The 13,164-nt window shown below is 57.6% G+C and overlaps 2 protein-coding genes across 2 annotated transcripts in view; one reads left to right on the top strand and one right to left on the bottom strand.

Moving 5' to 3' along the window:
* Window positions 1–2,480: 2,480 nt before the first annotated feature.
* Window positions 2,481–7,007, top strand: HTR6 (5-hydroxytryptamine receptor 6). The gene is made up of 3 exons (XM_054395090.1): window positions 2,481–3,209; window positions 5,415–5,573; window positions 6,594–7,007. Exons 1-3 carry the CDS (start codon window positions 2,481–2,483, stop codon window positions 7,005–7,007), a joined length of 1,302 nt encoding a protein of 433 aa, XP_054251065.1.
* Window positions 7,008–10,436: 3,429 nt separating this feature from the next.
* Window positions 10,437–13,164, bottom strand: part of TMCO4 (transmembrane and coiled-coil domains 4) — a 38,314-nt gene continuing 35,586 nt past the window's right edge. Inside the window, exon 13 of the mRNA XM_054394858.1 lies at window positions 10,437–10,736. Within this exon, the coding sequence (XP_054250833.1) occupies window positions 10,437–10,736 (300 nt within the window). The remainder of the gene's footprint in view (window positions 10,737–13,164) is intronic.

Raw genomic sequence — 13,164 nt, 5'->3', positions numbered from 1 at the left:
AGCAGCAGCTGGCACTGTGACCTCAGGGCTAGGTGCCAGGAGCACCACAGGGGCAGACACATGGCTCTGGGTCTGTGCTGGAGTCAGTGCTCTTGGCTCTGCTCAACCCACAGCAGAAACAGCAGCCATTTATTTGAGGAGAAAAAACACCTTTTGGCAGCTGGCTAATGGAAAAAAAACCAAAACCAAACCAACACAACAAATCAGTCCCTGCCAAGCACCCTGAGGTGCTGGTGCTGAGAAGAGGAGGTGGTGGCAGGGGATACCTAGCAGCCCTTAAAGATCCAGAAGTGTCTTCTGAACCAGAAGGGATGAAGAAGCCAGCAGGACCCCTTGGTTCTCTGTTATCTTCTCACTCCAAGAAGGATGCTGGAATGGGTCCAGAGAAGGGCAACAAAGCTGGGGAAGGGTCTGGAGAACAGAGGTGGGGAGGAGCAGCTGAGGGAGCTGGGGGTGTTCAGCCTGGAGAAGAGGAGGCTGAGGGGAGAGCTTCTGGCTCTCTGCAACTCCCTGAAAGGAGGTTGGAGCCAGGTGGGGTCAGTCTCTTCTCCCTAGTACCAAGTGACAGGACAAGAGGAAATGGCCTCAAGCTGCACCAGGGGAGGTTTAGGTTGGATATTAGAAGAAACTTCTTCCCTTGAAAGGGTTCTCAAAGACTGGCACAGGCTGCCCAGGGAGGTGGTCAAATCCCCATCCCTGGAGTGGTTTCAAAGCCCCAGAGATGTGGTGCTGAGGGCCATGGTTCAGCCCCAGCCTTGGTAGAGTCAGAGAATGGTGGAATGGATGCTCTTGAAGGTCTTTTCCTGCTAAAATGATTCTGTGAGTCTCTGGTTCCTTGTTGCCTCCCAGTCGCCAAAGGACTCCTTCCTGGGTCCATCCAAGGCAGGGCCTGGGCTGCTCTGAGGTCAGCCCAAAGAACCCCGGGGTGGAGGGGCAAGACCCTTGGCTGTCCCAGCATGAGGACAGCCATTCCCTTTGGCTTCTGCTCACACCCCTCCATCCCTGGCTGCAGGTCACTCCAAATGCAGCCAGCGAGTCCCTTCCGTGCCCCTGGCTGCCTCCTGGGCAGGCAGCTGTGAGCTGTTGTTGCTTTTTCTTTGGCTTTGCAAACCCTTTCTGTTCCTCGACCAGGAGAGAGGATGGATGGAGCCTGGTGCTCACTGCTGCCCAGCTGGGCTGAGCCACAGCCCTGCCAGCCCCTGGGTCTGTGCCTGCTGGCCAGGCAAACGCAGGGTCTCTGCTCCTGGCAGAGGTGGAGGGCAGGCAGAGCACGGTGCTGGCTGTCTCTTTAAGGTGGGAAAAGGGAACTCTCTGGCTGCTACTTTGTGGAGTTTCCAGCAGCCTCGCTGCTTTCATCAGCATCTCATTCCATCGCCTCCTCTCTCCCCCGCTCCCAGCCCCACCTCCTCCGAAGCAGCGTTTCTGCATCCTCTGCTGTGCATCGCAGAGCGGCAGGTAAAGGTCTGCCCGGCACCTGCACCCAGCCTCACACACGTCCCTGCCGGGGGAAAGGAACCTTCTCTCGTCTGCATCTTCCTCTTCTTCAGGGCAGAGCTTGGCTGGGAGCATCCCCGGGCTCGCCTCAGGGCTGCTCTGCCTCTCCTGGCTGGCTGCAGCGGCACGGCTCAGGCACGGAGGAGCTCAGTGGGACCACACGGCCCCGGGGGACAGAGCTCTGCGGGCAGCCAGGCACAGCTTGGGGGAAGCAAGAGCTGAGCCTCGGGGGTACCAGAGCATCCTCAGCATCCTGGAGCATCCTGGAGTCCAGAGTATCCCTGGCATTCAGAGTACCCCGAGCCCAGAGCATTGCTGCCATCTGGAATATCCTGGAGTGCAGAGCATCCCCAGCATCTGGAGCATCTTGGAATCCACAGGATCCCCAGCATCCAGAGCATCCCTGGAACCTTGAGCATCCTGGGTCCAGAGCATCACCAGCATCCAGAGCATCCTGGAGTGCAGAGAAGCCCTAACATCTGGAGTAACCTGGAGGGCAGAGCATCCTCACCATCTGAAGTACCTTGTGGTCCCATCCCAGCATCCAGAATATCCAAAGCATCCTGGAGTCCAAGTTACTCCCCAGTCCAGCACAACCAGAGCATCAGAGCATCCCTGGCACCTTGTGCATCCCAGCTTCCAGGGCATCCCGAGTCTCCCTGGTGCCCAGAGCATCCCCAGCATCCAGAAGCAGTTTCCAGGGACATCCCAGCACTGGGAGAGGAGGGAATGCCTGGCTGTGAGTAACGGGGAAGGGAAACTTGTGCTGCTGCTGCTGGGCTCCTGGGAATGTTGCTGCCCTGAGTGCCAGTGAGGAGGGAGCGTGGGGGAAGAGCGGGAGAGGAGAAGGGAAGCTGGACAGGGAGGGCAGTCCGAGGTGGGACTTCTGCCCCTGGAGCCGGCTCCGGCAATGATCACCTAGCGGAGGCGACAGTGGAGAAGTTCCCTCCCCGGCTCCAGAGCCAGCCCTGCCCCCCCAGCTCCTGATGGAGGGCGACCTGGGGACCCCCAACGCCAGCGTGCTGGGGGAGCGCTCGCTGCTGGCGGGGAGCAGCTGGCTGGCCGCTTTCCTCTGCTTCATCATCCTGCTGACCGCGGCCGGGAACTTCCTCCTCATCCTCCTCATCGTCACGCAGCGCTCCCTCCGCAACACCTCCAACTACTTCCTGGTGTCCCTCTTCATGTCCGACCTGATGGTGGGGCTGGTGGTGATGCCCCCGGCCATGCTGAACCAGCTGTACGGCCGCTGGGTGCTGCAGGGCGGCTTCTGCTCCCTCTGGTACTCCTTCGACGTGATGTGCTGCAGCGCCTCCATCCTCAACCTCTGCCTCATCAGCCTGGACCGCTACCTGCTCATCCTCTCCCCGCTCAAGTACAAGCTGCGGATGACCTCCTGCAGAGCTCTCTGGCTCATCCTGGCCACCTGGACCGTGGCCGCCTTGGCCTCCTTCCTGCCCATCAAGATGGGCTGGCACGAGCTGGACTTCGAGCTTCGGGCCCCAAACGTCACCTCCCGGGGGGACGAGGAGCAGTGCAGGCTGCTGGTCAGCTTGCCCTACGCCTTGGTGGCCTCCTGCCTGACCTTCTTCCTCCCCTCCGCCGCCATCTCCTTCACCTACTGCCGCATCCTGCTGGCCGCCCGCAAGCAGGCGGTGCAGGTGGCTTCCCTGGCCTCCAACGTGGCCACCAGCACCACCGAGGACACCACGCTGCAGGTGAGGAGGCCACAGGGGCTTTGCTCCTTGGGGGGAGGATTTCTGCCCTCAGGGGCTTGGAGCTGACAAAAGGTTTGGTCACCAGCACCACCGAGGACACCACGCTGCAGGTGAGGAGGCCACAGGGACCTTGCTCCTTGGAGGGAGGATTTATGTCTTCAAGGGCTTGGAGCTGACAAAGGGTTTGGTCACCAGCACCACTGAGGTCACCACGCTGCAGGTGAGGAGGTCACAGGGACCTTGCTCCTTGGGGGGAGGATTTCTGCCTTCAGGGGCTTGGAGCTGACAAAGGGCTGAGGACACCATGCTGCAGGTGAGGAGGCCACTGGGACCTTGCTCCTTAGGGGGAGGTTTCCTGCCCTCAGGGGCTTGGAGCTGATAAAGGGTTTGGTCACCAGCACCACTGAGGACACCACACTGCAGGGAAGGAGTTCACAGGGACCTTGCTCCTTGGGGGGAGGATTTCTGCCCTCAGGGGCTTGGAGCTGACAAAGGGCTTTGGCCACCAGGCCACGGAGGGGGAGGGAGGTTTTTAGGCAAGCCCCAGCTCCCCGACGGTGTCCTCCAGAGCGCTTTGTGTCTTGTCCCAGCATTTAAGCTGCTCAGGAGCACAGCAAACAGCAGGAGCAGAGGAAATAAAATGAAGATCCAGGGGAAAAAAAAAAAATCAATTGCTCAGCAGCACGAAATAAATTCAGCTTTGGCCTTCCCTTTCCCTCTCCTCTCGGCGTCATCCCGGAGGGTTTTCATCTTCTCTGCCTTGCTGCTCGTAAATCTCAGCCCTGGTGGGTGTGAGACGTATGGAGGAGAAGGAGCTGAGTGAATAGCAAGCACCAAATTCTGGGGAGCACCTCGTGCTGGAGCAGCCAGCTTCTATTTTTGTTACTTGGGCCAGAAATGGGAAGAGCAAAATGGCTCCAAAGCCCTGCCCCTGGTCGTTTAGAGCCCAAAGCGTGACCCAAGCTCATTTGGGCTTCCCCAGGAGCAGCTTAATTGCCACTAACAACTAACAGCTTTAATTCCTGCTAATTGGCTTCCCTGACCTCCCATCCTACAGGGAAAAGACAAACTTAATTGCTTTGAAATCCCTTCCTTGAGTTTCTTCTTCTCCTCTCTTAAGGAAGGAGCCAGCACTCTGACCCTGCCAGCTCTGCTGCTGCTGCTGGCTTCTGCCAGGCTCCCAAAAGGAGAGGGAGAATTAAAGAATGAACAGAAAATAGCACAGAATGTCGATTTTCTTCCCCCCCTGCACTCAGACTGCCACAGCCCTGCAGCACCCGGGGCTTCGGTGCTCTTCTCTGCCCTGGGAAAGCAGCAGCAGCTCTCCCCTCCCTCCCCAGTATTTCCACAGTGTCCCAGCAGGCTGCTGAGATTCCCAACCTGGCTCAGGATGAGCTGGAAATGAGGGCTCCACCCTGGGACCACTCAAGTGCCATCTTTGCAGCTGGGTTTTGGTTCTCTTTTGGGGCAGGAAGCTGAGTGGTCATGAGGCCTTCTTCAGTTACACAGGGAGGAGCTGCCTGCTCCAGGGCTCCAGCACCCTCTCTCCAAAGAAGTTCAGGTGGAACCTCCTGGGTTCCAGTTTGTGCCCTCTGCCCCTTGTCCTGTCCCTGGGCACCACTGAGCAGAGTCTGGCCCCAGCCTCTTGCCCCCCACAGCTCCTTTAGCTCTTGCTGAGCATTGCTCAGCTCCCCTCTGGGGCTGCTCTTCTCCAGGCTCTCAGCCCCAGGGCTCTCAGCCTTTGCTCCTCACAGAGCTGCTCCAGGCCCCTCAGCAGCTTTGGAGCCTCCCCTGGACTCTCTCCAGTAGTTCCCTGTCTCTCTTGAACTGGGGAGCCCAACACTAGCCCCAGACCTCCAGATGAGGCCTCCCCAGGGCAGAGTGGAGGGGGTGGAGAACCTCCCTTGCCCTGCTGGCCACAGTCTTCATGCACCCCAGGACAACATTGACCTTCTTGGCCACGAGGGCACATTGCTGTCCCATGGATAACTTTTTGTCCACCAAATCCTTTCAGGGTTGGGGATTTCTGCTGCTTCCTCTTCCTGACCCATGGGTCAGGGTCTGCATTCTGTGCCATCCTCCTGCCCCCTGGGAGAAGGGAAATAAATAAGAGGAGGTTTGGTGCAGGACTTACAGCACCCTTGGGCAGGAGGCTGGTGCTGATGCCAGGAGATCCACTTACTGAGCACCCATCTGCCACTGCAGGTCCCCTGTGCCCCCAGCCAGCCTGTGGCCAGCAGTGAGAGCAGGAGGTTCACCAACAAGCACAGCAAGAAGGCACTGAAGGCCAGCCTGACGCTGGGCATCCTCCTGGGCATGTTCTTCGTGGCTTGGCTCCCCTTCTTTGTCACCAATGTGACCCAGGTAAACCTGTCAGGGGGGTTGTGTTGGGGTCTCTAGAGGTTTGCACTTCCATTCCAGCTGGGTTCAGTGTTAGGCAGCTGCAGGTCTTGCTGGAAAACCTCTAGGACCAATGAGGGGAGCAACAGCAAGGAAAAACCTCTCCAGGCTGCTTTGGGTTGGAAGGGAACTTTAAAGCTCACCCAGCCCAACCCCCCCTGCAGTCAGCAGGGACATCCCCAACTGGAGCAGGGTGCTCACAGCCCCAAACAACCTGACCTGGACCTTCAAAAGGGAAATGTTGGCATGAGAAGGACTTGAGGGTGCTGGAGGGTGCAAAGCTGGACAGGAGCTGGCACTGAGCACTGCCAGCCCAGCCCCAGCCTGTCCTGGGCTGATCCCCAGCAGTGTGGGCAGCAGGGGCAGGGAGGGGATTCTGCCTCTCTGCTGTGCTCTGCTGAGACCTCCCCTGCAGTGCTGGGGCAGCTCTGGAGCCCTCAGCACAGCACAGACAGGGACCTGGTGGAGCAGGGCCAGAGGAGGCCACAGCAATGCTGGCAGGGCTGGAAGGGCTCTGCTGGGAGGCCAGGATGGGAGAGTTGGGGTTGTGCAGCCTGGAGAAGAGAAGGCTCCAGGGAGACCTTCTGGTGGCCTTGCAGTGCTTCAAGGAGCCATCATCAAGTTAGGGAGAGACTTTTTCTCAGGGCTTGCTGTGTCAGGACAAGAGGTGATGGTTTGGAACTGAAAGAAGGAGATGCAGAGGGGAGGGAAGGGAGAAATGTTTGACCCTGAGGGTGGTGAGAGCCTGGCCCAGGCTGCCCAGAGAGGTGGGAGATGTCCCATCCCTGGCACCATCACAGGTCAGACTGGGGCTGTGAGCAACCTGCTCTAGTTGCAGCTGTGCCAGCTGCAGGGGGTTGGACTGGATGAGCTTTAAAGGTCCCTTCCCCCCCGAAGCAGTCTGGGAGTCTGTGTCTGGGGAACCCCTGAGGAGCGGGGCCGAGGTGGCAGCCGTGGCTAACCCTTGCTGTGTCCCTGCTCCAGGCAGTCTGTGGCTGTGTCCCTGCTGGCTTCTTCGACGTGCTGACCTGGCTGGGCTACTGCAACAGCACCATGAACCCCATCATCTACCCACTCTTCATGAGGGACTTCAAGAGGGCCATGGGCAAGTACCTGCCCTGCTGCCGGCGCTCGGGGGAGCCTCGTCCCAGCGCCGTCTCCCTCTCCATGAGGAACTCCAACAGTGGGCCCCGAGCTGCCACCTCCCTCAAGAACGTCCTCACCCTGCAGGCTGAGACTGACTCAGTGGACTCAGGGGTGCTGGGCAACAAGCAGAGCCTGCTGCCAGCTGGTGAGGGCCCCAGGGCCCTGCCCCGTGCCCCCTTGCTCAGCCTGTTCGATGTGGAGCCTCCGGACACGGAGCTGCAGCCCAAGCAGCTCAGCACCCCCTTGGCCTGAGTTAGGGCACCCCAACAGCAGGGGTTAGGGACCTCTGCCTGCTGGGGAGGCTCCCCCAGCTCAGTGTGAAGGCTCCAGAGGGGACTTTTGCCACAAGACACCTCCCTGCCCAGCCAGTGCTGCTGGAGCCCCTCTGAACAAGGTGAGCATCTCCTTGGAGCTGTCCCCACCGAGTGCTCCAGGGGGAGGTGTGAAGAGTGCAAAGCCACCTGCTGGCTGAATCCATCTGCCTTGCTCCATCCCTCCTTTGCTCACCATCACCAGTTCCTCAGCCTTCTTCAAGAGCTGCTTCTCGTGGCCTTTTCCTCTCTGGTTAGTCTGCCCCTCAGACTCCAGAGCCATCCAGCAGCCCCCACCTCCCTACACTTGGATCACAGCTCAGAGTCAGCATCCTGGCTTCAGAGCATCACCAGCATCCAGAACATCCTGGAGTGCAGAGAATCTCTAACATCTGGAGTACCCTGGAGGGCAGAGCATCCTCACCATCTGAAGTACCTTGAGGTCCCATCCCAGCATCCAGAATATCCAAAGCATCCTGGAGTCAAGGTTACTCCCCAGCCCAGCACATCCAGAGCATCAGAGCATCCCTGGCACCTTGTGCATCCCAGCTTCCAGAGCATCCCAAGTCTCCCTGGTGCCCAGAGCATCCCTGTGGCCTTTTCCTCTCTGGTTAGGCTGCCCCTCAGACTCCAGACCCTTCCAGCAGCCCACACCTCCCTACACTGAGACCACAGCTCAGAGTCAGCTTCCACTCTCCCAGCTCAGCAGACCACCTCTAAGAGCCCCAGTGGAAGCCACATCTCCTGACTCAGAGAGGAGAGGGCTGGGGCTGCTGCAGCCCACAGAACATCTTGGAGCTTCGTGTCCTGGCCAGGCTAGGGCTGGACCTGCCTCTGCTTCCTGCAGAAACCAGGAGGAGCTGCAGCAGGGTGGGAGCTGGGTGTGGAATCACCAGCAGGGTGGGAGCTGGGTGTGGAATCACCAGCAGGCTGCAGCAGGGGGGATGGGAGCTGCTGCAGAACGTTCAGAGCTGCTCCTGGAGGCCGTGGGTGTGAGATGTGTTTGTGGCTCTCTGGGTATCCTGACAGGAGGAACTAACCAGAGAAGCTTCCCTTCAGATTTCATCCTCCAGCTTCCTATTTTTGTCCTGACAAGCCATCAGGTTGTAGATGATGCCATTAGAAAATAAGAGTTTTTCCCTGCCAGTGAGGATCTAGAGGAATATTGGCTTCTAAATGACAGCCCCCAGCCCTCCTCAGAGCCAGGAGTGGAGGGAAGAGTGAGTAATGTGGTGAGTGGGCACCTCAAAAACCCAACACACCACCAATGCTTCCAGCAAACCCTTCCTCAAGTGCCTTTGGCTGCAGGGCTGGGGCAGTGTTTGGTCACTGCCCTCCCTGGACTTGGACCCTCCAAGCTTTGCTGCCTCTTGCCCAGCTCACACCAGTGCTGGTGCTCCTGGAGCTCATGATTCTGAGAGTCAGGGAATGGCTCAGGTTGGAAGGGACCTCAGAGATCCTCCAGCCAGGGGGAGGGACACCTCCCACCAGCCCAAGCTGCTCAAGGCCTCATCCAACCTGGCCTTGAAGCCCCCTCCAGGGAGGGGGCAGCCACAGCCTCTTCCAATGTCTCCTGGGACAGGAGATGCTGGAAGCAGCAGCCACACTCCAAGCAAGTCTCCTGAGTTTTCCTTTCCACCTTGCCCAGCTGTGTTCCAGACCTGCCCCCCCTAAGTGTTTCTAGGACATTTCTTGCCCCAGCAGTGGTTACTACTAGGAAGCAGAGGACTGAGCAGAGATTCAAACACCCAACTCTTTAGCACAGTTGTGGGGTTTTTTTTGGCCACGTATCCATGCACAGGGAGCTTGGGTTTGGGGTCAAGCAGGAAGATCTGATGGACATCTTCTAGAACAGAAAACCCCACCAGGGAAAAAAAAGGGAGGGAGAAGAACACAGACTGAGCTCTGAAGGTCTATCAGGGAATGGCAGCAGCAGACAAGGAAGGACACAGAGGGTCCAGCCTCTGCCAGCCAAGTGTTCCCTGCTCTGGAACTCATCAAGCCAGTCCTCTGTGATCAGCTGTTTGCTCCTGGACCACTCCTCTGGCAGGGTGGAGAACTTTCCTGCAGCCAGCAGCACCACCACTGAAATCAGCAGCTGCAACCATTGCCTCTCTCCTGAGCCATGGAGCCCCACCAGCCCTGGATGTGGGAGGTATTTATTCACATTTATTGTCTGCTTTACACCACAAACCCACCAGGGTGTTCTCAGCAGGGTTGGGTCCCTCCTGCCATGGTCCTGCTGGGTGCATTTTCATGGGCTCAGAGGAGGAGCTCTGGTGGAAGCTGTGGCTCAGTCCTCTATGGGTCTGGAAGGCTCTGGATGGCAGGGAGCTAAAGCAGGGCTTGAGGCTGGGGCAGAAGTGGGTGGAGGCCAGTTTGGGAGGTAGAAATCAAACAGATTTGTGTTTATCCTATGCCAAGTGTTGCTTTTATTCAAAGCCAACTCAGAGTATGTCCAGAAGGGGGTTTTTAGGGCTGGAGATGAGTGTGGGACCCAAAACAAAGTCACTGTGGGTTGCTGGCTTGCAAAGCCTGGCAGGAAGTTTCCCCAAGTCCTAAACCCTACAAATCCCCCTCTGGTTTTTCTGCTGGCTTGCAAAGCCTGGCAGGAAATTCCTCCAAGTCCTAAACCCTACAAATCCCACTCTGTTTCTTCTGCTGTCTTGCACCTGGGGACTCAAGAGTGTGTTGCTGATAGCACTGAGGCCTCACACACTCAGCACCCTCAGCCTGCAGATAGGGAAATCAAGTTGGTGATTGGAAAGAGCCCAAGAAGCCCTGGCAGCAAACCTGCAGCAGGCTGGGGAAAGGAGCCAGGCAGCCTGAGCCTTTCACCTCCCTGGGCAGCAGAGCAGAAGCAGAGCACTGAGACACACAGCTGGGCAGCCAGAGCCTGCCTCCCACCTGCTCACCTGAAAACCAGCAACTAGATGGAGCAGGGATGGAAAAAAAATGTGTTTTAATTCCTTAGTGATGAGCCCCTCTCCACCATCAGCTTAAAAAATCCCCCCCCTGAGCCACCTGCTTTCCCAGGAGCTACACAGCAGAGGCACAGCCTCTAACCTGGCAGCTGCTTCCCTCAGGGATAAACCTAGCAGCTGCTTCCTTCCAGGATAAAGCTGGCTTGTGTGAGGAGGGAAGAGCTGCTGCTTCAGGAGCCAGGCAGGACTCAGCCCATCCAGGCAGGACTCAGCCCTGGGAGCTGCTGTGGGTGGCTGCTCCAGAAGCTTTGATCCGGTGCCAGCCGGTGCCACGCTCCAGGCTGTGGAACCACAGCTCCAGCCCTGCCCACAATCCTCTGGGAATGCCAGCTGGCAGCAGTGGCAGTGCTGGCTCAGCATCTCTGCCCAGCACAGGCAGCTCTAGTTCACTCCTTCACCTGCTGCCTGTCCCCACTGTTGGGACAGGGCTCTGAGGTTTCCCCCCGAGGGCACTGGGGGGGATGCTGGGCAGCTGGCAGAGCCTCACCACCAGCCCCATCCTGCTCTGCCTCCTTGCTCTCCTCCTCCTCCTCAGGCTCACTGCCTGCTGCCTGCTGAGGCTTCTTGGCTGCAGGGTTGCAGAGGCTGCTGCTGCCCTTCTCCTCCTGCCAGCACTCCTTGGTTTTAATGCCCACAGCTTTCAGGATGGTGTCCATCTGCTTCATGTAGTCCAGGTGCCCCTTCACCTGCAAGAACAAGTGCCCAGATGGGAGTGAAGGCTCTCCAGGCTCCCTCCAGGCTCTCCAGGCTCCCTCCAGGCTCTCCAGGCTCCCTCCAGGCTCTCCAGGCTCCCTGCAGCCCAGTTCTGCTCCTAGCTCTGGCTCTTCTGCCCTTGCCCAGTGCCTGTCACCACAGGAGGTGGCACTGCTCCTTTGAAACCAGTGACACACAAGGTGTCAGGAGGCACAGGCAACCTTTTGAACTCCTCAGGGTTCTCAATTAATCCACAGTGAATTCTTTGCTGTGAGTCTTGGGGTTACAGAGGGGGGAAAAAAAACCCTCTAATGCATTTGGGGTGGGGGAAAGCCTGAGTCAGAGCAGTGCTGGAGCAGTTTTCTTTCCCCAGGTTCAGCCTTTTCATCTGTTGTGGTGTTTGTGTACCCTGGGTACCTGCCTGGCTGGAGGCCAGACTGCCTCCAGGCTGTCTGTCTGCCCTCAGTAAGGGAATCTGAGGCCCCTCTTCTAAGAGAGCTTTTGGGAAGAGGGAATCAGTGCTGGGTTTTAAGCATTGCCATAAAGAGAGCTGGCCCAGTGCTGCAGCAGCAATGAAAAGAGGAGGCACAAAGCTCCTGAGGGATCTGACAAAGAAAAAGCTGCTGGGTGAAAGAGATTCCTCTGGGAAGCAGCTCTCTGGATTTGCCTTCCATTGGGGCAGAGGTGCTGCAGGAGAAGGAGGTGGCTGTGAAGGGCACCTGCAGATCTTCTCCATGTGACAACTGCTCTGGAGGGTCAGAAGTGGCAGTGTCTTTAGTCTGTGGGCTGTGCAGAGCTCTGGCTGTGGTGTTTGGACCAGGAGGGGTTTGCTTGCTGTTGGTGTTGCCTTTAAGGGAATCTGTGAGCACCAGCAGCAGGAAGGAAGCTGCCACCCAGACAACAGGTTGGTGAAGAGGAAGAAAAGGAGAATTGAGCTGCCACTGAAAGCATGGGAAAGGAAGGAATCATGGAATCACAGAATTGGTTTGGCTGGAAAAGACCTTTAAGGTCATCCAGTCCAACCCTTCACCCAGCACTGCCAGGGCACCACTGAACCACATCTCTCAGCACCACATCTCCAGGGCTTTGAAACCCCCCCAGGGACGGGGACTCCCCACTGCCCTGGGCAGCCTGGGCCAGGCCTTGACAACCCTTTTGGGGAAGAAATTGTCTCTAATATCCAACCTAAACCTCCTCTGGTGCAAGCTGAGGCCATTTCCTCTTGTCCTATCACAAGGAGTTTTAAAATCCATGCAAAACTTAACCATTGTCTAAGGATCTTTGGATCACAGTCCATAGTCTAAGGATCTTGGAGACAATCTTCAGATTGGACTCATAGGAGACCTGAGTCCAATCCATCCAGACCTGAGTCCAATCCATCCAGACCTGAGTCCAATCCATCCAGGCTGGCTGCTAGCCTTCCAGCCAGGCATTCCTGCTGCCTCCAAGCTTGCAAGTTCACTCCTGGTTTCTGCTGTGGTAAAAGTCAAAGGAGTCCTGGAAGAAAGCTGGGGAGGGACTTTTTGCAGGGGCTTGTAGTGATAGGAGGAAGGGGAATGGATTGAAACTGGAAGAGGGAAGATATTAGGAAGAAATTCTTTCCAGTGAGGGTGGTGAGGCACTGGAACAAGTTGCCCAGGGAGGCTGTGGATGTCCCCTCCCTGGAGGTCACAGAATCAACCAGGCTGGAAAAGACCTCAGAGATCATCAAGTCCAACCCCTTACCCCTCCTGGCAACTAAACCCTGGCTCCAAGTGCCACATCCAAGCTTTTTTGAGCACCTCCAGGAATGGTGACTCCACCACCACGGTGTTCAAGGCCAGGCTGGATGAGGCCTTGAGCAAGCTGGGCTGGTGGGAGGTGTCCCTGCCCATGGAACTGGATGATCTTTAGGGTCCCTTCCAACCCTCCCCATTCTGTGTGGCTATCAGAAGTGCCCAGAGAAAGCCAAGCACCCAAGTCTTGCCTGGTGAGCCTGTGTGAGACACTCTGCCCACGTCCTGCCCCCGTGCAGTTGTGCAGTACCCCAAGGTGGTTGCCAGCCCTCAGGTGCAGGCTGCCACCTGAACAAGCAGCAATCAGCCTAATCCAGCACAGCTCAGTCACTGCCTTGGTCTCTCTAACAGGTGCTGTCAAATCAATCAGCCCCCCCTGGAGCCATCAGGAAGCCTTTTATAACTGCATGTGCTGAGGGGGAGGACGATTCCCTCCCTGGAGCTTTACTGACAGTCAGATGAAAACCACCCTGAGGGAGGCAGACCAGTGGGGAGTGCCCTGGAGGTGAGCTCCTGCTTGTGCTGAGGTCTCTCAGTTCTCCACTCCTCTGAGGGTTCTCCTGCTGCCACAGCCATGAGAGCTATGATGCCCTTTGGATCCAGTCCACTTTGCACCATGGATGGACTGGGAGAGGCCTAAAATCCT

The sequence above is a fragment of the Indicator indicator genome, chromosome 32 (assembly GCF_027791375.1).
Source record: "Indicator indicator isolate 239-I01 chromosome 32, UM_Iind_1.1, whole genome shotgun sequence".
Lineage (NCBI taxonomy): Eukaryota > Metazoa > Chordata > Aves > Piciformes > Indicatoridae > Indicator > Indicator indicator.
Note: the sequence above shows the minus strand (reverse complement) of the source record. Positions and strands in the feature narration are given on the sequence as shown.